Consider the following 27,933-nt stretch of genomic DNA (forward strand, 5'->3'; position numbering starts at 1 on the left):
ATATATATATTGCTTTGATAACTTTACTATTCGTTTATTGATTTTATTTCCAGGAATATAAGTTATTATTATGTATGGCTTTTATTATAGAACAATAATGACAAGACAAGTAATTAACTTTTAATTTTAGTTTATAACAATTAAGTAAACTATTTTCTAATTAAAATAACTCAAATAATTAATTTAATAGATATAAACATATTTCAGAATAACAATCCGTCTTTATTAAAAAAAAAAAAAGATATATTTTAAAATCTTTTATATAATTTCATAAATAAAATATATCACGACACAATTATTCGTTAACGAATTTCAAGTACCGTTAATAAATTAATTGAATATATCTTGTTTGAGTTAATCAAATTTTAAATAAACAAACAAAACAATAACTTTTTATATACTTGCTAGATGGAACTAATTTTTTTATAACATTGTTATATCAAAAACAGCTATTACAGTGTAATTGAAAAGAAATGTTTACCAAAAGAAAAGAAAAGAAAAATAATTTGAAAATGTATAGTAATAAATTTACCTGCAGTTAAAATGTTTATCATATATATAGTAAACTTTACAAAATAACATTTTATAAACTATATGATATATTAAAATGGCATTTATTTTTGAGTACTTTAAAAATAATAATCAAAACTATCAATATAGATTTACAGCTATGAATTAAATGATTTTTTAATTTAAATTATTATAAAATAAATATTTACTACCATTAATAGATAGTATTCATGTTGGGAACTAGCAACTGTCGTTCATAGTAAATCTCAATTACGACACTGATTGCAGTAATGAAAAACACCAGGGCACACTGAAAAAACCAAATCGACGGGGTCAGTTAATTTCATTAAATTAATAAATCAAGAGGGGTGCACACGTGGTCTAAATAAGTTACACCTGTCGCCAAACAGCGAGAAATATTGCTTTATGACTTGCTAAAGTGAGAAGGGAGTCTAGAACCTTTAATATATACGAACCACTAGCGCTACGGCAAAACGACATTATTTCATGATATATTGTTTCTTCTTGCAGGTGTACACACGTTTAAGTTTTACAGCTATATAAAAACTGAACTTATTCTATAACTAATCATTTTTTTTTCAAATTTGAAAACACGAAATAAAAAGTTTTCAGAATCATGGAAATTAAATATAGCATGTAATAAAAGAGTACACATTTTGAATGGAAAGATATATACTTTTTCGTTTCATAAACAACTACAGTGAGAGGTATTAGTAGTAAAAGAAAGATCGATAACGAGGATAAATGTGAAAAAAGTGAACACTGAAAGGTGTTGTTAATGTACGATAGAAATAGGAAACGATAAACTTTCAGTCACAAAAGCATCCGGCCATTCCAGTCTACTGGTTTTCGGTCGAAGTCCTCCCTCAATGATTCGAAAGACCACTTAGCTTGGACCACTTCAAGCACTACACAAACATTTTTATCGAACCACTTAGTGTAAAAGATTTTCTAAGAACAGTGGTCAATATTTTTTTTCTAAAAATGATAAAATAATTAACAAGAAGGATAGCCATTTAATAGAAAATGTAATATATTATAATTAATTAAATTGTATTACTGTTTGCAGTGGATGCATATATTAAAGTTACAGAATCTCATTAGTTGCTAATTAACATTAGTTAAAATTAAACCATTTTGTTTACACTTGGTACGAATTTCATACAATCTAAAAATTAAGAGTAAGCATAAAATAAAATTACTATACTACCTAAAAGATATATTTAAGCAAATATGCATTTGCACGGAAAAATCTTAATCTATAATCTTTTTATTATTTAAGTATTTAATCAAATCAACTTTTACCAATGATTTTATTTAAAAGTAAAAGCTTGTTTTTATTTACTTCCAAATTATTGTTATTTTCATGAATGTAAACTTAAAAAAGTTCTAAAAGAAATTCAAAAATTCAACACTTAAAAAGGTAACTAAAAAAAAAAAAAAAAATGAAAAAAATGTAATCAAACAAAGTTGTCACGAATTATTGATAGTTGATACGGATATTGACAAAAATAGTCATTATAGATATGGATAATTTATAACTATATAACAGAATATCGATATACATAATGTCACAAACGACGATATTATTTAACTAATTGTATGTTAATTACACACATTATAAAAAAAATATAATCAGAGTTGAACAGATATTTTTTAACGTATTATATACGTTTAAACGTAAACGTGTACAAAAAAATATAATTTGATTTTATAACATATAAACAACTCAGGGACACATACTTTAAATGTTATACGAGAAACAAAGAGACACAAGTAGGGCTACATAAATATGCGTAGGGCTAGGATATAAAGTCCTGAGGGACAGTAAATACACCAAATGACCTAAACATTTGAGATACCCTGGGAACGGATGCTTGTGTGGGCTGTAGGTAATTCACATCTGCTTTTAAACTACAGATTCAACAATCGTTATTTATTATCGTTGGCCGTTGCGCTCGTGAGTATTATTGCCTACGACCATAAACCTTATTTTGACCAACAACTATAGTTTACAGACTTTTGAACAATTCAATACTCCGTAGTTGCAACTACAAAATGCAAAGATACCGGATCAATTTTCCATAATAAGATAATGTTATTTATATTTAACTGATATCTGTATTAACTTCGAATAATACATCCTTAACTATAAACTATAGTTTTATAGATTCTATTGATAATAAAAACAATTATTTATAAAAAAATATTTTTATTTTTTTTAATAAAATAAAAACTAAACCATTTAGAATATTATAATAGTTTATACTTATCATTGTAATAACAACACTAAATAATTTATTTTATATTAATTCACTAAACATACTTAATTTAAAAATAAGTGTCATTATAATATAACCTTTAAATAACAGTCATTGTAAATTGAATATACGAATTAATGGATAATGTTAATATATTCAAATTATAATATATTTTGATCAAGATACGAACGCTGTTTCACATGAATAATTTATGTTTAAAAATATACATTAATAATTTATATGAGAACTGATAGTCGAATGATCGAAAATAATCATTCAAACGTAAAATGCATTTATGTTATTAAAACTACCTGAAAAACTATAGTAGAAGCACAACAAATAATTGAATCATAATAATATTAATAACCAATTAATAAACGGAATAAAACTCTAATTAATAAAATATTAAAACGCTAAAAATATGACGAACAAACACTTGACTATTTACATGCATATTTAATATTTATTTTTACAAAGTTATAATAAACATGGTTCAAATAAATTTATTTAATTCGTATGACGTATTATAAAAATATAACTGTAACTCGTGAGTTTACTGTGAACAACTTTTTAACAACAATTATTTTTGTCACACGCAAAAGACACTACGAGATGCACTAAATAATATAAAAATATCAGTGTAAGGTTACATTGGAAATTGTATACCTACTATTGTGCTTATGTATTCTCTGCTTGTGTGGAAACAACTTTTAAATCAGTAGTTCGAACGTTAAATTAATAGTAGGGGAAGTAAGAACAAAAAACTTTTGATTGTCACTCGTCTTTGAAAAGGTAGTTTTGCAGAATAGTCACGAAGTGTCTACCAGAATATGTCACCAACTTTGAACAGAGGATGATCAAGAAATAAAAAAAAAAAAATATGTTACTAATTAAATTCTACTACTAAAACAATTTGATTTCTACGAACCAATCTATTCGTAAAAACAAGTTCAATTATTGTGAACATTTTTTAATATTACAATAATACGATTAAATCGTTTGACTATAATAATGCCTATAATTACGATCATAACATTATTTTAATTCAAACAACGGCTCTTAAATAATAAATGCAAAATCCAAACGCAAACTTGCTAATCTTAATGGTTTTATATCTTTGAAAATATATTATTGTAATAAATTCATTTTGATAAAATATGAAAGTAACTTTTACAATAGAATAAATAATGAAGGTATGTTCAATTATATTAGAAATAATTTTGTATTCTAATATAATGAAGACATTAATTTGAATCTTATGTGAAATGTGCTTTGAATAATATTATTTTTTAATAACATTTATACAATTTAAAAAAATATTTTAAAGCAAGAAAATCATTTCTATACTGCACAATTTATTATATTATAGAATTAGATAGAATTTTAAAGTTTTTAAAAAGCACTAGAGATGTACTGGAGAAGTTTGGACCCCCCCCCTTCACTGATTGACAGAATTTAAAATTCTTAAGGTGCAAACCACTGAATATAGTTGATATCATAAATTTACATAATAAAATATCAAACAGAACGTGGCAATAAATTCTCCGGTCACTGTTGCAATATTCCTTTTAAAACAGTTTCCTTAAGTAATTTATAAGTCATTAAAATTAATCGCAAGTCCTCGCTCGTATTATGCATAGTGATGTAATATATAATGTAATATATAATATATACATTATACCTACATGTGTTATATGTCTATGCTCATACACTGCTCGAGAATTTGATGATGGTAACGATAATATAATCTTAAGATTACAAAAACAGAAACATAGCTAATATTTTTTTCTATACCTCCATAGTCCATGACTCTATAGGGCATAATATAGTATTATTTAAGTGGTATTTCTCAGAGTATTGCTCCAAAGTAAATATATGAATAAATAATAATAGTTTTGATGTTTAATCTCTTCCTGTTAGTCGCTAATGCACAAGATTTCAGTTGCTTAAAAGTGCTTATTTAATTTTTATTGTTGAATAATTTAATTTAAAGTAATAGATAAATCATCAGAATCATCTACAAAAAAAAAAAAAATTAAAAAATTTCTTACTTAAAAATACAAGTAGAAAATACAAAATATTCAAATAGGTAAAAAATTAATATTTTTTGTTACATGTTTGAAAAAGTTTTTGTAATACTTAATAAAAATATATAAAATTAGAACATTTAAAAGGATTAAATTAAATTACGCTCATAACCATTGAAGATATAAACTAACTATATTTAAACACATAAGCATTGATCAATTCGTTCAATGGCACCTACTTATACGTACGTGAGTGAAATTTGTGCCGGTGATAAATGAAATAAATTACGTGTAAAAGATTCGAAAGGATAAATTTCTGCAGACAAAATAACAAATATTTTAGCCCATGAAAACCCACTAGAGTGCTGGCAAGATGAAAATAAGTGGAAGAGGGAAATAGAAGGAAAATTCAGAAAAGACTAGAAATATATTATACCATCCAATATATTACCGTGAATTCTAAACATACAAAGAAAAATTTCGTTTTGTACCAAAAACTTTTAACACATATTTATTACTATTATTTTATAAAAGTGTATAATACGAACATAGATGAAATACACACTACAATCTAAATGTAACGCAAGAATTATGACCAAAGGAATTGTTATTTCAAAAACGAACTGCAAACCAAAACAAGTGCAAATTCAAGTATAATAAAACTAGATGTTGTTTATGACATAAATAGGTCATAAATATTCTCTGTACTATAATGTAATAACATTTTTAGATAAGGCCTCATTTATATTTGAATCACAAGAATCATTTATAAGACAGTAATAAATAGCAAATAGAAAATAAAATATAGTTTGAGTTTTTAATTACCTACTATATAAAGTTCAATTTTTTCTCAAATGTTCTTGTGATTTTATATTTTATGAGAAAAACAAATAACAATCCTATTAAATTTTTTTACATAAGTATATGTTATTATTAGGAAACTTGTATAATGCATCATGATTAAAATACACATATATAAATATATATAATAATATGTATAAAAAAAATTAGATCTATTGAATTAAATAATTGTTTTAAATATTATAAGCCTTAAACATATTTTATTATTTTATAACTCAATATATAAGTATAACTACCAAATAAATTGGAATCTTATAACATTCACAGTTAGATATATCACAAACTTCAAATAAAATGAATATAGATGTATCAAATATAATTGTATAATGAATTCTAAGTTAACTACAACATAGAATATTTAAATAATTTTACAATTAAAATATACAATTAACATTTATAATTATACAGTAGAACCTCGATTATCCGTGTTTGTGATTAACCGTGCCTACTCTTCCGAAAATTTTTAAATATAATACTCGATATTGACAATCGTATTAATGACATTTTTGACGATAATAATATGAAGATAAGCAATATTGTACATCGATTATTATATTTATAATATTTATAATTATAATTAAATAAAAAATTTCATTATTATAAAAAGTCTGGATTAACCGTAATTTTCATTTATCCGTGTGACCCTCTCACCATCATTACCCCGAATAATCGAAGTTCTAATGCACTTATTTTTTTTATTTTTTACTATTTAATATAAAAATAATATTTAAATTAAATTTAAAAATAATAAATATTTTTTTTCTTTGCAGTTAGTAAAAATAAAGAATACTAAGTTTTAAAACGGTTTGATTAATACGATTGTAAACATAATGTAACCATATATGCTGTTACATTTTTAATTTTTACGTGCAAACAACCACATAAAATATTGAAACTGTATCTTAGAATTTATTTTTTTCTTTTATTTATATTTTATATAGAAGAAAGGATCTACACATGTTCAAAACTAACTTTTTATTTTATTGAAATTCAAACATCAAAGGTCTAATTCAATTTAAATTCAAAACTTTACATTTATTTTATTTTGACTACAAAGTTCTAATGTAATAAAATAATGAAGGTTTTTTATAAAAAAAAAAAAAATTATATATAATATTCATACTTTTTACTATGAATTCTATGATTATAAGTGTCCAACAGCTATTAAAAATTAAGTAAATATTCCAATAAACTTAAGTTCTTACATAAAAAATAATTTAAAAATCACAGTACAATAATCAAAAACGTTTTATTGTAACTATACTATAGCTATATTAACCTTTTTGTTTCCTTTATATTAAAGAAAATGTAAACTAAAATGAAAAAAAATATTTTCAAATTGCTAGTTAAAAATAAATGATTGAACGATAAAAATAAGTGTTTCATAAAAAAAAAAAAAAAAACAAACAATATTATATTATATCTATTTCCTTTCATAGTGAAAAAAAAACACATTTAAGTCACTAAAAATATCAACAATTTAATTAGAATTAGATTTCAAGACAACATTAAAAGGTTGTAAAACTAGAGTTTAACACATTTCGAAGGTTATAATATGTAACCAGAACTACAATTGCAAATACATCGAAAATTACACCTATACAATAAATATATACGATGGAGTGCAAACTATGGACCAAAAGAGTTCTTTAGTTAATACAACTTATCATTGTAATTCCTATACTATAAATTTACGTTATTAACTCATATTACTTATAAATACGCAATTATATCGAATTAAAAATCTATGCAATATTTTAGACTGATTAACGTATATGTAATGTAAATTATAGTAGAATTATACTTTAACGATATTTCAAAATCTCAACAATTTTATCGATTATAATTTATAATATATTGTAGTCTTAAAGTAATGTACGATGTGAGTGAGTATCATATAACAAATCCTATACTTTTACTATATATTTTTTTTTTATTATTATTATTATTGCAGTTGGCTATACGTAGAAATAATATATGATACAGTAAATAAACGATAGAGATTACGAATTATTGAGACCATCTATTAGGGAAACTACGAAATGAAAATTAATTTTCACTGGCTTAAATTAAAAATATTATAAACAATCTATTCTACATCGATATGAGAAAAATGAAACAAGAACATTATCCGGTATCCTGTTCTACTTATTAACATTAAAATGACAAATTTATATATTTAAATTGATAAAAATTGTAATATCAAATTTAATAGGTTTAATGTCTTGACGTTTGACATTATATTTCAAGAAGTTATAACTAAGAAATTTATAACTATTTATAAAAATAAAATATTAAAAAATGTAACTTTACAACCTTTTTTAGTTTGAAAAATGAATAAACTCATAATGCGCCATTTTTTATTGAATGGTGCTGTAATAAAATTACTTTTAAATTAAATAATAACACAACAGAAGCCTAAATAGTCATTGACTAAGAATTTGAAGAGTGCGAAATGATTTGCGCAGTAAACAGCGTTAAAAAAGCCAGTATAGATAACTTAAACATTATATTGACACCGAAAAGAATTGATATTATAGTCATAGAAAACTAAGTTACTTATATTATGTAGTTGTAGATCTAACAGGAATCAACATAAACGTAATTAACAATATATTTAATAGCCCTAAATACAAACGATTTTAAAAGCTTGGCCAAATGAGAGATTATAATTATTATTGGTCATCAATAGTTTTCGGCTTTAAAACAAACTCTTGATTGTAATACTGGAGTGATACAGCGTAATAGTACAAAATACAACACATCCTCATCCAATGATATTCCAAAGACACAATCGTTTTCATTAACCTGTTAGTCGAAAACATATCTGGTAGAACATCAGGTCTAAGAGATACATTGTAAAGGAGTACATATAACCATTTGTATATTATGTAAAAATTTACATTTTTGAGAAAATAAAACTGTAAAAAAAGGTGTTAGACTAGGTATAGTAATTCCATAGTAACAGTTAACTGAAGATAATAGGTTAACGACATTTACATTTATGTCCATCTGAAATTTTTCAAAAATACAATACTACAGCATTCCATTAGATTGTTGTTGAAACGAAAAATTCAATTACACAAAAAGTAATTCATTGATTCATAGAAGCACTATATTTTTTAAAGCTCAAAATGGATACTAACATGACCTTTTCCAATGTTTCAAGTACTAAAGAAAAAAATTCAAAAGCGATTATATATGTCCAAAATGTATGTAATTGATTATAATTTATTGTGATTCATAAGTATGCATTTTAAACATACAAATATAACCTAAAACAGTTTTTTATAATATGTGAAAAAAAAATGTAAATTGCTTCTAATATAGGTACTATCATAATTTAATAAAATTAAAAATTTCAAATTTTAAGGTCATTTAAAAATATACGTTTTCTTATAAACTTTACAATAATGCAGTTAACACTTTAAAGATAATTCGAAATTATAGTTTGTCTATGTTTAAACACATTTAATAAATGTTTGAAAAATAATAATAGCTATAGAAATGTATGGTTCAATAATATTAAATAATAAATAAGCTACTATAATAACATTTTTTTGGAAATTAATGTTAGGCATAAAATTAATTTCAACTTATTTATGACAATAGAAAGTTGTCAATAGTGCAATCATTAAACGTCCAAAATAAATTGAAATTTCAAATAAGCATTAATAAAATATTTTTACTATCTTGACGGCTAATTTTTAATAGTAATAATTTGAGTAAATTTAATTTAATTTACAATACAGATCAACCATTTCTATGATATATTTCATAAACCTCTTAAAATGGTTAACCAGCGTAAGAAAAACGCCAGATTCAAGAATACTAACAAATGTACTAAAAATGTATGCAATCGATTTTTTTTCTATGTGTGATATTAAATAATCTATACACAATCAAAAATCATGAACAGTAAACTTAGAAAATGTTGAGGAATAAAGTAAATCTCTAAACTTACCTGTAAGTTTGGAGGACAATGGTCTAAAAGTTCTAACATATGTCGTATGTTTTGCGCATCTTGTATGATAAAGTTTAATTCCATGTCGAATTCGCCACCAACCAACTGTAACAAAATTAAATCATACTCTCGGTTAGTTTTAAATACATTTGCACAAATAGAAATAAGACAAGATAGAGGTGTGACTTGAGTTAATTTTCGAGTCTTTTGGAAATACCACTATCGGCATAACAAAAAATTAGTTAAATATTTACAGTGGAGGAAGTGTGCTAAAAAAATCAATAGAATTAATACAAATTATGTAATTTTTTTTTTGTTCAGTGGTGTTATATATATACATTACGAATGAACATAGTTTATTACGATGAACAATTGTTCAACATGAAAATTTCAAATTTAAAACGACGTAGTTTTACCAAGCGTAGGTACTGAAACTTTTAAGATTAAAAGTATATTAACAATTGTTATATTTTTTTTTTTTTTAAACTTGACATAATATACTTTTACGTAAAACATTTTCAACAGATTAACATAATTAAACTGATAAATTGAACAATGCGTAAAGTTATAAAGAAAGTATAAAGTTTTAAAGAAAATAATTTTTTTTTTAATTAACTATGATATGGATTTCACATAAATTATTTATTGTTAATAACTAATTATTATAATGACGTACGAAATAACTCAATAACCACAAAATGTCAAATAATATCATCATTACAATACATTATAATAATAATAACAGTGATAGTAATAACAATATATTACAATTCATCTAAAATAGTTTAATAATAATTTCATCTTCACATCGCATAAGCTCTAATTTTGATTAATGACCATACATAATATTATATATCTTATCAAGATAATAATTCTTAATTAACTTCAAAAGCATGTATCGTATACAAATAAATAACATATTGACTCAGTATTCAAACAAAAATACGATACAGTTTTATGGATTAATAACCATAATTATATTAACTAGATATCTTTATTTTTTTTTTTTTTAAATATTTCAAAAATATGTACATTTTTAACAAAGGTTTAAAAATTAATAAATGGGTATAAATGACTATCATATTAACAAGAGTAATTAGTATATTAAAAGAATTAATGTTGTCTGTTGTTTCTTGTATTTGACACAAAAGATTTTTCAAAGAAATTGTATTTAAATAGTTACGCATATATTTATTCTGATAAATGCCCATAGTAGTCAGTAAGTAAAATATATAGGCATTACACCAATAATAAAGTTATGAAAAAAAATCTAATGTAATAAAATATAAAATTGGAATTCAAAAATTATTTGAATAAAACATTTTCAATATTATTATTATGTAAACGGTGTTTATAATCAAAGCATTATTGACCTTACGATGGAAATTCATAAATTGAAGAGTTCGAGTTATCTCAACAAATACTATTTAATTAAAATCACTAAAGCAACAAAGTGAGTATATCTTTATAGTTTCAAAAAGTTTTTAGTAGTTAATTTAACAGATATCAAAGAAGTAAGTATGCAATAATAATATATACGCATTACAAAAATCCATTTTCAATTCTAATAAACTTAAACATTTTACAATTCAGCTGAAAATTTTATTTATTGATTTTCAATTAATTTTTATTCAACATTAACTAATGTAACCATAACTGAATTCATTACACACATTTAAGAGTTCAAAAAATCATTGAAAAATTTGAAACTTATTTAAACAGTCAGTGAATTCTATCATTAAAAGCCCCAATCGTTAAATAAAAATAAAAATAAATATTTAATGATCTAACAAAAATTAATAATTTTTTTTTTTTTTGTTAAATACATATTTTATCCAATAACATATAATGGTTATGTTATTAATATCTTATTTGGTTTTGGATTTTCAATAGTAACAGAATCATAATAAAAACCATCTATAAAAACGTATAGCTTTATACCACATTCAAACTGTTTTATCATCTATCGGGGTTTTTTTAGTAAGAATTGTAAATTTCAATTCGAAACTGTTCGAAAGTGATAAAACCATCCCTCTATACAAAACATAAACATTAGTTAAAAGAAATTTAATTAATTTGATGAAATTCAAAGCAAAAAACTGTTTATTTTTTTTGTTTTTTTTTAAATCCCTAAATACTAACAATCGTTATATGAGCTAGATATTGTTTAAAAAAATAGATGACAAGCTAATAAGTGTTAAAAATAAAACTAGACTAATATATTTTTTTTTAAATATATAAATTATTTTTTTTTATCATGATGAATAATAAAATCGCATCCCTAGATGGTTAGGTTAAATATATATTCAGTAAACATTATTCATTATGATTAACCGATAAATCAATTTTTATCTACAAAATACTCAATTAAACATACACCATTGCATTATAATAAAGATATATAGATGTATAAAAATAATGGATTATCAAATTCAATATTCATTAGACAAACACATACTGGATTAATTTGTTAAAAACTAACCTTTTATGGTATGCAACCATGAAATGTTTTGTTTGGATTATTTAGATAAGACACGACATCTTAATTAAGCAATACAAGCAAGGAATTAAAATTAATATGCAAACTGTAATGCAACTTCAACAATCTTAATATAATGTTATATAACATTTCTTTTTTATAATAGTATGATATATATTACACAGTAATAGTTCTTTTATTTTTCGTTACTCTAAATGTCAGCTAGATTTAAAGATTAAATAAAATATTATTAATTCATTATATAAATAAATGTATAAATATACCTACGTAAAATCAATTAGTCAACAATACGTTTTAATGATAATTTAATTATATTAATTTTTCACAGGATATTCTTATTTAGATAACAGGTTATCGGTATAATACTTTAATTTGAATGGACAACTTATTTAATAAGTTGTATAGGAATTAAAAAAACGAGTAAATCGCTTAAAGAGTCAGTAAATATAAAAGTGGTATATCTAGAGAAAAGCACGCTCTAATAATAATAATAAAAAAATACAAATCAATTTGAAAAAAACTTAAAAACCAAGGAGCACGCTCTGCTGTATAGCATTATTTACTTCACTATTAAATAAATCACTAAATCACTGTAATACAGATATGTTTAATATAAATGCATTGATATATTATTATTGTACACGTAAAATTATTTGAGCAGATACATTCTGTCAGTATATAATAATATTACTAAAAATATTTTTTATTTTTTTTTCCATTAGAAATATATTAGGTTGCACTAATATTTGAATAATATATCATTGTATATACTAACAAACGTAATAGCACTAAGTTCCAAGTCTTAACGAATATAATTATTCTATAAAAAAAGTATGTAAGATCAGTTTTAAATGTTGAACCTTATTGATCAAGTATTAGAACTTTTGTTGTCGTTAATAACAATAAAAAAAATGCAAACGCTTCTAAATGATGAAACCAGAAAATATGTTATAAAATGTATACCATAGTAAAGTTAGAATAATATACTGTTATAAATATTTGGTAACAATTTCAAAAATCTACGGCTATATTTTTTTGAAGATGTCAAACATAAAAACATAAATAAATAACATAAACCATTTTAAAACTGATAGAAAAATTTAAATCGAAAATTATACGAACGTAATTATCATGAAAAGTTTCATTATTTAAAAACCTTAAACAAAAAAAAACTTATAATTACGACCTTTTCAAAATATTAACATGTACTAAAAAAAGCAGTATTACCAATTATTGAATTTTTTATGTTATAAGCTAATAATCCTAATTATAAATAGGATATTATATACATAAAAAAATAATTAAATGATCTACACCAGCGGTTCCAAACCTTTTTTTTTTTGTTCTGTAAGTTTAATATTTTGCTAGATAGTACCACTCATTATAATTTTTAAACTTTTTCACATACCAAACTACTTAAAAAATATTTAAATAAAAATAACAAAAAAATTTATATTACATCCTATACTCCATATCTATTAGATAAGTTGATGATTAAGTTTTAATTTGTGACACAAATTTTCATTTTTAATAACACAAAAAAATTAAAAATTAAAATTTTCATTTTTAATTTAATTTAATTTTTGAAATATTTTCCGCCATTAACCAATTTTTTTTCACGTACCCTTTGATATCATGTTGCACACCTTAGACCACTGGTTTATATGGACAAACCATTTCGTTAAATTACTTAATTTATGAAAAAAAACTATACTCCGTAGAAATAATAAGATATTGTAATGTTTAATGCTTAAGCTACCTTCGTATATTTTTATACTACTCGTTAATAATTTTATAGCATAATAACTTCCGAAGTTAATTCCCTTGGGCGTGTATATATTATTACAAAGATTGTTACATGAAATGATTATTTCAAACTACGATAATTTATGGATTTGTTTTTATTCACCGAAAAATAAATTGTTGACTTTTGAAATGTATATTTATAATCATAGTAAAATGAATTCGTTTAATTTCTTATTTATAAAAATACATTTATCTTGAATTTTTCTTTTTAAAATCCCATTATATCATTATATATAAGTAGCATATTATATTTTATTATAAGATAATGTATAATGTATATGCATATTATTTTATGTTCTATATAAAGGATAATTCAGCAAAGATGACCAGCTTCTTTTTTTCTTCCACAATCAATTTTGTTATTCGAAATCTGATTTTCGAGATTTATAAATATTCTTAAAAATCATACTTTTAGATTCTTAAAAATATTTTGTACTTCCTAAGGGAGAGTGTGGAAACACTATAACATATTTACGTATCAAAATCGAAATTCGGACGAATAATTTTTAAAATAATTGACTTAGTTTGTGACCTACTAAGGATAATAAGTGTACAACAATGAGTTTAGAAGACATGTGGACTGTGGTGATTTAAAAATGTTGGTAATAAATATTTATATTTTGCAAAAATAGTCCAAGTATAGTAAATACTAAATCTAATATAATATATAATATTTTATATTCTTGTAATGATATTGTAAAAACTATTATCCTCTGTAAAGATTTCAAAAACTCAGAAAAATGATTAGTAAGTATGCTTGGTGAATCACCCTATATAATGTATATTATAGTTACATAATAATATTCTGTTGCTTGATTTTCCTTGTCTTTTTATTTATATAATTATCTGTAATAATTATTATTAATACAGTAATAAGATTTATTAATTTAGAACAAACATATCTATAGGTTTATTATAATTAAACTAATAATAAAATAACATAAATAATATAAATAATTTAAAATCAGTTGCGTACCTATATGTATAATGTACTGAATAAACTCGAATATTTAATCCAGAAAAATTAAAAGAGTAAATATTATAAGGGGGATGTATTTTTACAGTTCTTTAATATACAGATCTAAAAATTTTAATTATTATCTGTTACGTACTTATTTTTTAATACTTTTTTTCTCTTTTAAGTACCTCTATTACATACAAAATAGGTATCGTGTAGCGCTGGTTTCGTAAAGTACGAAACTTACAAAACAAACCAAACTTTAGGTTTTATATTCAAAAATTTTGATTCGAGTTTATGTTCACTTTCAATAACAGATACTCAAATCATATTTTATACATAAAGTCTCAACTGTTTCAACTAAGAAACTACGATATACGGCCCAATGTCCTATCAAAAATATTCTTAACTGAGCAACAGATCGATACTTTCAATTTTCTACAATACGTTAAAATGCACAGTTCAATATTATTTAATATTTGCATATTATATAATTCCCTTACATATATTATATAAACTTTCGGCTGCAGCAGTTAACGCGGCAAAATGTTCAAAGGACACGCCAGGGGCCACGTAATATTTGACCTACACAGTGAGGGGAAGGGTACACTATGTACACGACGATAGTATAGAAAACAACTAGTGCGAATGAATTGCACGTTGATTGGCTTTGTCATCAGATACCGTAGAGCGTGTATACGATGCGCACAATGAACGTTCATTAAGGTATTGATAGTAATTCGTGTGAAGTGGTACGTTGGTTAATGCGAACGCACTTTCTCTTTTATCGACTCACATATATAGATGAACGGATATGCCACAAACCTGTAATGTTGAAAATGCGTTGGGCAGCATGCAGAAATATTGCATTATGATGAAAAGTAAAATATGAAATATTTAGCTCGACTATCTTATTACAAAAATATATAAGCCATCTCGCGAGATCGAATAACATAAAAAAAAAAATATATATCGCAAAGCGACTTTGTCAATAACAAAACAGAAAAAAAATTACAGTAATATGATTTTAACAACCTACATACCTCCAATTATATAAAATATCAAAATATTATGTCAAAGTGATTTTAAATAATTTCAATTATTAATTATTAATTATTTTAATAATGTTGTATTTTTTAATAAAATGCTCATAATTATAAAATAAAATCTTAAAACGGAGCCAAATATTTTAAATTAAATATTTTATACCTATATTAAACTTTGCGTAAACGTGTCCTATTGTAATAAAAGCCCTACAGAACCTACAATTAACGGTTTCAGTATAAGTACCCAAGATAAGAGCAACTTCAGTTTCAAATGAAACATTATTCATTGAACAGTTAATTATATCATCAGTCAGTATTTAGAGTTAATATGCCTAATGAAGATGATTGGCTTTTAACGACAAATAGAATAAAATTTACAAACCTTGACAACATTTCATTTTTAAATTACTTACAAGAAAACGAAATATTGATTAAAGAAAAATAATTCAGTTAAATGTTATTTATTATAATACATAACAAAAAATTAAATACAAAGACATTTTTCAGTAGGTATCAACGTAGATTTTTGTTTAATTTAAAGATATACACTAGATAGGATGTTTCCTTATGAATATAGGTGCATACGTATATGAAGAGGTAATTGAAACTTTTTCAAACATTTTTTTTCATATATACAACACTAACAGTCACAAGTGGTAACGTTATAATGAAAAATATAAATAAAATAGAGCTCTGACGCAATTTAGAAGGGTATTTTTTACAGTTCAGTGCCTTTTTATCAAGCTCTACTCAACCAAGAGTGGCAGTGAGGATGGCAGAATACTAACTGAATGTTTTTTACGAGTCTCGACATTCCAATTTTAATTAGTATGGACTAGTTTTTTTAGCTATTGTTTTCCGTTGGATAGCTTGATTAAGATGGGGTGAAGAGAAAATAAAAATGAAAACCAAAAATCAATGTCAGTAATATGTAATGCGAAGTGCAATGTTTTTTTTCTCCCTTTTATTTTTCCAAACTATACAAGTAATTTTAGAACATAACAACCAAACTATTAAATTTAAAAATAATAATAATAATAATAATAATAAAGCAAATAGGTATATCCTATACACATTGCATTACAACAATTTATTCTAAATACATTTGGCTGAAAAATAATTATAAATAAATATTAAAATATATAATTTCCATCAAAATATGTATAAATAAATACATAACAGAAATTTATTTACAGATTTATATGCTTTATTCATATCTTTAAGTAAATCCGATAACCCGAAGTAACAATAATTAAGAATTTTATTTTAACAAATTGGTTAATTAGGCTACCTATAGCGGAACTGAATAATAATAAATAATGAAATACGAATAATAAAACAGTGGAGAAGCCTCCAAATGGAGACACTTCATCATAAAATATTAGTAATAATAATAATAATAATAGGTAATAATATTATATGGTAATAGTGATAGTGGTGTATTTTTTTTAAATAAGTAGATTAAAACACTACTGTATTTTTAGATTTGTGTTTAGGTTTCCTGGAATAGTTTCGGTTGATAGTTAGGTGACAATAGTAAATTGGTTTATAAGTGAAATGCTTATATAATAGAACATTGCCAATTTAGAGGCACTAAGTATTTTTAAATCTAAATTAAGTGTATTATTGAAAACATTGAATGGAACTTTTGAGTTCATGCGAGGAATATTGTAATAGAATCTTTAAGCACAATCGATAATGAAAATTTTGACTGAGATTCATAGTAGTATGATGTAAGATCAAGTGTGTTATAACAGTAGTTTATACATTAATAGCATAAAAGGAAATTTTAAGTATTTTTTTTTTTTTTATTTTAAGAACAAACAAATGAGTCATTTATTGAGTGACTACACTATTTTTATGTAAGGTAATAGAGTAAATCATCGACCAATATTGATTTCAGAATAGAGTACACATTGAACAGCAATAATTAAATATATTTTACTATGATAATTTTATTTTTTTGCATAATTTTGTAATGTATTTAACAATTAGACCACATATCACAATAAATATTGAAATACGTAGATACGAGTACAAATTTAACTTACAAAATATATGAAACAATTAAACATTCAAACATAATAACTCTAAGATTAAGTAGCTATAAAGATGATTTACAAATATGAGTATTTACTGAACTTTAAACAAAAAAGGGTAAATCAAACATTCTATAGTATAAGAGATATAATAATTGAATATATAATACATATAATATATACAATACATAGAAACTGAAGTTTAGTTAAAAAATGTATAGACAATTCCAGACCAAAATTGTAAAGAATAAAAAATTGATTATGCATATACGAGTGATTGTTGGCTCAAAAATATACGGATATAAAAAAAAAAAATTAAATACCTTAAGTATTTATTATAATTTGACTAGGTCAACTATACAAATCTAGAAATCGATTATATATCATAATCAGATGAAGGAAACTACCTATGTATATAGACGAAGATTATTTTAGGAAAATAAAAACACGTATGGTTTATGTCTCTGACATCCAGGAATAGCATGCTTTCGTTTTTTAATGTATGCGTTGGTTAATAATACAATTTCAACCATCTACTCATAGTTTAAAATATATAGGTAACAATTTATTTTACACTTGTTTATACCTGCATCCTGAGCGTTCTATTCATTACTATTATTTGCATGACACAAAAACAACCATATAAATACCTATGTATGAATCAACTATTCTCTACTATTCAGGTTAAATATCAACATTAAGTATACAAATTGAATGTGGGTAACTACAAATAATCTTACTAATTATAAATTTTCAATGAGATAATGGAAGTATTAGGACAATGGGAAAGCAAAACTTAGGCGACGATCACTAATTACTTTTTTTACTGAAACCACAAAGTAAAATTTACTGGTAACCTTAAAATACAATTAAATATTGATCACATCGCAAATTAAACAAAAAAAAAAATATAATGATCGTCCTAAATTAGCTAAAACATTGTATGACAGAAAAATGCATAATAATATGTTGTTTTTCAACAATCAGTATTACCTATTCGTATATGCTGAATAAAAAAAAATAAAATTAAAATGTTTAGTAAATACCATGCAATTACTAATTAGTAATTCTCAATATAAAATATTTTGTTTAATTTTATAATTTATATAAGCAAGCATCGCACTATTGTAGTTGTTTTTATAGTCTAGTAACATATTTCATATAACAAATTATACAGTTTTATTGACTACTAAAAAGTAACTCAAATAAAAGATAAATGTTATTAGCATTAAGATAGCGATAATTGTTTTATGTATACAACATTAAAATGTTCTTAAATATGAGTACAATTCGAAGCAATCACATTATAAAATTAAAAATTTAGTAGGTGAAAATAAATAAATCTGTAAAAATATATTATTTAAAGAAACAGTATACACAAACGTATCGAATGATCTGGAACGATTGACGTCACATAACAAACATGACAATGTCAAATGGTTAAAAAAAAAACTGCTGTCTGAATTTAAAAAAAAATAAAATAAAACATACAAACATCTCTCAGAAAATCTTGTTTAGGACAATGAATTCTATGTGCAATATTTAATATGAAGAATATTCAAATAAATATTTGAAAAATGTTATATTTTTCTAACTTAATGCATACTATGATACATTGGGAAACATTTTTATTAAAAAAATCCATTTTACTTTGTGAATTTAGTCACTTATACAAACAAACACTAGTAAGACGTTAAATCATTGCAGTTTAATAATGTAATTTTACCTTAATAGGTTAATAATGTAATTGAATAACCAATTATAAATAATGACGTAAAATAGATAACTGTTGTTTTAAGATGTGAAATAGCTGCATAAGTAATTATTGTTTGTTTTTTCTGTAGATAAAAACTTTAATGAATATTTACTTTAAAGTTATTTTACTGTTAAGAGATCAAAAATTAAAAATTATTCTATTTTATCATGAATATTATAATATAAAAAGTATTATAGAATAATTTTATTCTAATTTACATCGTAAGAGATTAAATTAAATTAAATATTACAAAAAATGTAGTTTACAGCACGTAAACACATTGCATACTTGGAAATGTAATAGTTATTACTCGTGTTGGAATGTATAAATAATAATATTGTACAAATGTACCCACACGATTAATTTTTTTGTTTACTATTATATTACTACTGTATTTAAGCGGTACATAACTATTCGGCGGGCACTAGACACGGACATTTAACATAAAGTAACTAAATGATTGTGTAAAACTGTAAATGAACGATAGATGAAATTAGTTTACCTTTAAGTATAAAATTCTATACAAGAGTGAGGATAATATACATAAAACGTCACACACACGCACCTTTTTGATAATATTTAAGTACATATACGACACGACGCGTCGCGACGGTTCATACTTGAACGGTTAACTGGGTGTATAAAATGGTAATTATGTTTATCTTGTACACAAAGATAACTTTTTAGCATTAGATAAAAGCAATAACAACGTGGAAAAAAACGTGATTTTAAAGTGTTAACTAAAAAAAAAATAATAATAATAACAAAAATTAGTTTAAATGATTTATTTAAAAAAATTATTTTTATATGATTTTAATTTTTCATTTAATTATTGAATTCTATAAATATTATATTTTTTAACTGTTAGTGGAAGTATACTATAGTAAATTATCTCTGTTGTACGAATAACGATAAATAAATAATTCAGAGCTGTTGATGAATATTCCAATAACAAATGCATGAAACGATAAATCGTGAAAAAAGAATAATAATTCAGGTATCAATAAAACATAATATTTAAAATTTTATCGACACTATTATTTTACTGTACTAATTTTAAACTATATAAATATATTCTGACCTCAAAACTGTTGAATATTTAAACATTTGTTTCAATAATCATTTCAAAAAATAATCCGAGACTTAAAAACCTGAGTAGATATTAGTTTAATTATGTATGCAAACACAAATCTGAATTTTTAACTACGACTATGTTAATTTTAAAAACGAGTGTTAAATAGGTAGCTTAAATCTATAGAAGTAAAAATATGTAAACAAAAATAATACAGTTACATAATCATTCATCCAATTCGTACAAACCTGAGTTCAAACATCGAATATACCAATCGTGTATATTTTCAATAAACTATATTTCATTACATCACCTGATTACGGCCAATTAAAAACTTTAAACAAAAATGATGAATTTAAAACTGTAAAAATGATTAATTTATTGACATAGAATTGATGGCTATATGCAATCAAAAAGCATAGTTATATGATTGATGATAATATTAGACAAAAAAAAAAAAATGTAAGAACATACAGAACTTATTGTTTTTATTGAAATGGATCACCACGGCATAATATGACACGATTGTCATCAAAATTATGACCGATGGTGTTGTAAAAAAAAATTTAAATCCGAAGTATACCTACGAATTATAAGTTCTGGTTCTTTAATTTTTAATATAGAGCTAACGACTAAAATTATTGCTTTTTATAAGACTTCAATTAGGAATATATCATTAAAAAGTTATAAACATTATTAGTTTCCCCTTCTAAACAACTTTATTTTTTTTAATCACACTACCGTTTTTTTTTTTATAGCCACTTAACGTTAATCACATAAAAATGAAAATATAATTAATTAATATTTATGTGATAAACCATTCATTAGACGATAATAAAATAACTATATACAGTGGAACCTTGATTAACCGTATCTCGATTATTCGTGTTCGCAATAACAGTGCTTACTTTTACGAAAATTAAAAAATTCCCAATTTCAAAAAAAAAAAAAAAACAAATAAAGACTAATAACTATATATTTTAAGCCCTGATACATATATGACATTATTGATTTTTTTTTAAATTTATTAAAAAATTTCAAAATGCATCACTATAAAAAGTCTTGATTAACCGTTGTTTTCATTTATCTGTATGATCACCTCCCCAGTTACTCCGGATTACCAAAGTTCTACTGTATATACAATAATAAAATGTATTGTCTTTAAACTTAAAAGAAAAAATATAATATATACACTTTAATTATATAAAATATTAATTTATAATATGTAACTTGATCAATTTAATTAAAATAACTATCAAATTAAAGTGAAAATAATATTCTTAACATAAATATATAGCTAAATCAATATTTTATATTATCTTTATAATTATTTACGTTAATATTATAAAATGTAAATTGATTTTAATATAATTGTTTGTCCATATTTCAAATAGAATGTTTAATTGATCAACAAAAAAAATTTAGTTTGAAAAAATTTGATTCATTATTTAAAAATTAATTTAAGCAAGTATATTGAAAATATATCACGATTTGCATGGAATACTGGTTAGCAGACGTAGAGTTAAAGAATTTATTTTAAATACATTTAAGATGTATCGGCTTAAAACATTTTGAACTTATAAATAATTTATTCGAAAATGGCAACGCTTGACATTAGAGAACACATGATTTGATTGAATAATAACGAGATCTAACTTTAAAGTCAATATATATTTTCCGATTACAATTCTGTTACTAACATATTCAACTTTATTGGAATAATAATATTAATTTAAAAATATAATATTTAAATATAGAGAGTTATAGAAATAGCAAAATGCTAAATTATAGCATAATTAGAATATTATTATTTGGTATAAATATCTGCTAACATATACGCACCTGCGTAAAAATATATATACAATTTAAAATTAAAATAATAGAGTGTACTTATTGTAAAATCATGTTTTTTTTTTTTTTTACATTAAATAATAAAATAAAAATATACTATACAGTAAACATTAGATTTACATATTTAGCTTGTAACACAAATTGGTAATATTTGTAACATTCGTACATTCCAAATACAAATCTATTTAGACATTTAAATCTCGCACAAACAAACCTAATACCAACGACAATATTAATTATATGGTTGGAATTCAGTGAGAGCGAACAATCAGTGTGCAAAAATAATATGTATGCAATTCCTATCGTAATATATTGAAATGTTCGTAAAAAGTTGTTTGTGATGGTAATGACGGCACAGCGACAAAAGGGAAAATAATTGAAAATTTGACACGTGCCGTGTGAGAGTATGGAAAAGTCAGAATATGCAGGTGGAGGGGAAATACCGTCAGTCTTTGATCAAAAATAGGCTAAACCGTTCTGTCCGCCAGAGTCGGAAAATTGTCAGTCGATGACGGCGGTACGCCGTGACTGCCACCGCTCCCCAAAAATCGTACCATACAAACGGGCTTTTGATTGGAACAAAAAGGGTTGTGAGGTTGCGGAAATATCAAGGTGGTGGGTACGGAGTTAATTCTATTATTTTCAAACGAGACCCAATAAATCGTATTATCCTCTCTCGGGCACGGTTTATGTATACAGGCATACATATATATATATATAATATGTATCTACCTATTAAATTCGCTTAAAACTACAGCATTATCGGCGGTCTATGCACTTGTATATAAGAATATATACACGTTTGGGGTTGTAGATGAAAGACCGACTATACAACCCCAATACGGCTAGATTATACTTTAGCCACCTGACCGTTCATCATCATGCGTACCTATATGCACATTATACATAATACTACTATATTGTAAAGTTGTGTCGGTTCACAAAGGTCGAGAAGCGAACGCCAATCCTATAACTAATAATATAACAGGATAAAATCGTCCGAGAAAGGCGCTGGGGCAGCGGACGTTTACCGCATCACGCGTTTCCGACGACACCCTCCACGCGGGTGACGCAGCATTCGTTTTGCCGCCGTAATTAAGCGCAAACTTAAACTATCTAGTTTTAAGGGTCGGTCGACCGCCGTGAATCACGAACGACACATAATTTCAGCCTCGTGGCGGACCCAGGAAATAAATTAACCCGGCCGGTTCGCTCGCAGAGTCACACTACTCCTCCATTCCCGCTCCTTTCTTCACCACCACTCATATCTCGGCGGTAACCACGCCCCCTTAAAATCATCGCTAGCAATCACCTGCTCGGAAATAAATATGTAACTGGTCAACGATGGTCTATATGTAGTCGGTGATACCGCAGCTCCAGGAACGTTTTAAAAACCAATGATTCTACGTGTATTATACGCATATAGTATAGGTATAGAAAACCGGATAAGTTGACTAGGTATCTTAAAAGAATGCTACGGTAACATCCCATACACGTATTGTTTCCAATTTACAAACGCAAAACATAACAAATTGAGTTTAGAAGAACCAATTGAGTGCTGTTAGTATAAACGTCAGAGTGATTTGATCCATTATCAAATTTAAAGACAAAAACATTGCCTGAGCTAATAAAGCGTCGGCTTTTCTTGATCTATTAATTATATATAAATACGTGAAATATGACGAATTAAAAATAGCCACATCTCACTTAAAAATTTGAATAAATCTAGACACAGTTAATTTTTTCACTTCTTAGGATAATAATAAGTCAATTCACTCTAATATTCTAAGCTAGAAAATAATCGTACAACAATGTTGCGCAGGTCTTCTACGCTGATACATTAACCCATACTGTAAATATAAAACACCGTTTACAGTTTCGATAGGGATGGGAATCCTGGGATAAAGTTAACGGAGCGAGTTTGATTCACTACGGGAACGAAACAAATATAATAACAAATAACTTATCACTATGATATCACAATATATACATAAAGGTCTATGTTGTTGCTTTATAAATACACACACACACATATATATATAAATATAATAAATAAATAAAGATATTACATTACACTCTTTAGATTCCATATGAATCGTTCAATTCCGCGTGCAGTAACAAAATAATATCAATGAGAATTTTTTACATCATACACTTGTATTTATATCGTATATTTGTAATGTATATATTATAGAATGAAAAGGTGTATAGTACGTTTAACAAGATTAGAATAAAACAATCTAGTAAATTTTTTATCTCATATTGTCAAATCATTGTTTCTATCAGATACCGATTGAAATCAACACTAAAAGTTTTTCAACAACAATTAATAGTTGAGCATATATCACGTGTAATTTAAATGAAAGTTTTATGAACAAACAATAGACGCATAGATGAGTTACAGAACAGAAATAAATCGAATTTAATAAAATAATATTTTATTTAAGTACTAAATATTATAATTTAACTTTTAAAAACACTTTAGTTATCATTTAAATTAAATTATTAAGTATTCTATCTAAACAAATACCGGTTAAACTTACTTTTTAAATCAAAGAATTTGTTTTTTATACATATTTAATACACGAAAGTATAAATAAATATAAAGTATAAATAATTAATAAAACATAATATATGAAATTATGTTCAAGAATATGATATATTTAACGTTAAAACAAACGTAAAAAATCATTACTCTTTGATTATCTTTTAAATATACCTTGCAAAAAAGACAAATTTTAGATTAAAGCAGTCTATTATCGTCGACTGAAAATTATTTATGTACACTAAAAAATAAAAATATATTTGGACCATAAATTTTTTTTTTATTAAATAAAATACGGTAAAGAAAGAACTATACATATATGACTTGACAAAAAGCGTTAAGTTAAACATTTTTGGGATATCAGCTTGAATAAGTGATAATCCCATTTTAAACTGTACCTACGTATACACCAATAAAATAAGATAGAGAAAAGTATTTCTATTTTAGTAATAAAATTGAGAATGCACAATTTGTTCTTTTCAACCTTGCTTTGTTTATTAATTTTTATTAAACGATTTAGCACGATTTACTTAGTTCTAGTCAAGATTCGAAGTAAATAAAAAAAAATTTATTACCTAGAAAAGTGACTCAAATTTTTTATTATTGATAGAATCTCAACAGTTTTCATTAAAAATTATAATTCATAATAGATATATTTAAAAAAAAAAAAAACACTTATAATATTAACTACTTATTTAAGCTTATAAATAAAGTAATATAATATTAGTACAAAAAATTAAAAAAGTAATGAAATTATATAATACAAAACTAATGTCGCATAGTTAAATTAATTAATCTAAAAAAAAAAGTCAAAATAACATAAGTTTAGAATAATTTCAACAGAGAGAACCATTGCCAAACTAATATATTTTTCTCTCAAATTTAAATACTATTAATTAAGAACTATATCTTAAGTACGATACATGTGCCAAGTATTTTTAATCAAGTATTTTTTTTAATTAAAATCAGATACATATCTAATCGTATGATAATTATTACTAACATTTTCTTAAAAAACAAGAAAAAGTATGATTATATTTTCAAAAATACATTAAATGCTCTTAATTAAATAAATTTACGTCAGCATACTATAATAGAGAAAATACAATTTTATTAATTACAAAATGTATCTATTTTAATTAACACTAACTAACAAAATAAGAAAACAAATATAATAAAAATATGACTAAAGATATACAAAAAAAAATCTTTTTATTTATTTGTTTATTTTTTTTTTTTTTTTTTTGACTACAAATATAAAAATCATAAATTTTAAAAGTTTGAATTTATCTAATCAAATATCAAGCTAATTTGTATAAATAAAACTTAAGAGTTTACAGAACTTTAAAATTATATTTGTACCTTTAAAAACAATCAGTTATTAAATATTTTTCAAACAATTAAAGTAGTAAGAAACAAAATTGAGTTCAAACAATAGCTCTTAGATAAGTTTTCACAGAAATTGTACGCACATTTTTCCACTAAATTGCTTTTTAGTTTTTTGTAATAAAGTTATGTGTGTTAAGTACTTCAATCAAATTCAACACTATAAAGTAAGTCATTTGTCATTTGTCATTTTATGTCGATATTGTTTGAAGTTTTTTTACCAATACTTAAAATAATAATACACCTATATCACTCAAATACAAAATAACATAAAATCAGTTGAAAAACTAAAGATATTTAAATGAAAAAGTACAATAGAACACTGTATATAAAAATCAAATAAAAATAGTACAGAGTTACAAGAGATGTAATAAAATAACTATAGAGGTATCAAAAGTATTATTTGACATAAAATTTGGCATCATTAAAAATAACTAACTATAACCAACACTATTATTATAAATCATTGATTAAATACCGTAATGTTTAAAAACATTTGCCATTATTTTTCGACATTATTTATTTTGAAAAAAGCACTATAAAACAAATTGAAAAAAAATATAGTTAAAACACTAAATATCACGCAAAGAATAATATTTAGACAAATATTTGTATGAATAACTTGTAATATCATAATACGAGTATTATTCTTGGAATATAAAAATATATATGTTAACACATTTTTATTAGTCTAATTTTTGTCTCAGTAATATTATGCAAACACATTCTCGATCATTTTAATAGAGCTTTTATATTTTGCATTCTTATTGATACATACAAGAATATCAGAGGCATTTAGTCGAAGCTAAATAGAAAATACCATGTGTTTATTGCGATGAAGTAGTGTGTAAATAAAATGCGTAAGATATTATTTATCATTTATCAATGAGGAGATGGGAATGCTTCGTACAGATTCTTGAAATAACTCTTGCATACGTTCTTACATTCTATTACACGATATAATAATGATTGAATTCGAAGGAAACGTGTCGGAATAGAAAAGGATATAATTAAAACAATACTCTCCAACACATTCATATAGTAATACCAACTATTGTCAACATGTTATTCGATTTCACGGTATTTTTATAACCCGGAAAATCGTATTATACACGGCACATTCAAAGCAATACAAAAAAATCACTACACCCACAAATCATGTTTATATTCTCATATTATATAGATGAATATAAAGTCATATATTCCAGGTATGTGATTAGATAATTTTTCTCATGTGAAAGTTTCAAATGTTCGAGAAGCGCAAACGAAACGATTATCGGTTCATAATTTTTACACAGCTATGAATTTTAAAAACAACAACTTAAAATAC

The 27,933-nt window shown here is 24.2% G+C and overlaps 1 protein-coding gene across 5 annotated transcripts in view; it reads right to left on the reverse strand.

The window, feature by feature from the left end:
• LOC112601904 (neurobeachin) overlaps positions 1-27,933 on the reverse strand; it is a 221,876-nt gene that overhangs the window by 125,796 nt on the left and 68,147 nt on the right. For all 5 annotated transcript variants that reach the window (XM_025349776.1, XM_025349775.1, XM_025349777.1 and 2 more), the window contains one exon: positions 9,645-9,749. In XM_025349776.1, the coding sequence (XP_025205561.1) occupies positions 9,645-9,749 (105 nt within the window). The remainder of the gene's footprint in view (positions 1-9,644; positions 9,750-27,933) is intronic.

This window comes from Melanaphis sacchari, unplaced genomic scaffold (genome assembly GCF_002803265.2).
Source record: "Melanaphis sacchari strain LSU unplaced genomic scaffold, SCAv2.0 Contig7_pilon_pilon, whole genome shotgun sequence".
Classification (NCBI taxonomy): Eukaryota; Metazoa; Arthropoda; class Insecta; order Hemiptera; family Aphididae; genus Melanaphis; species Melanaphis sacchari.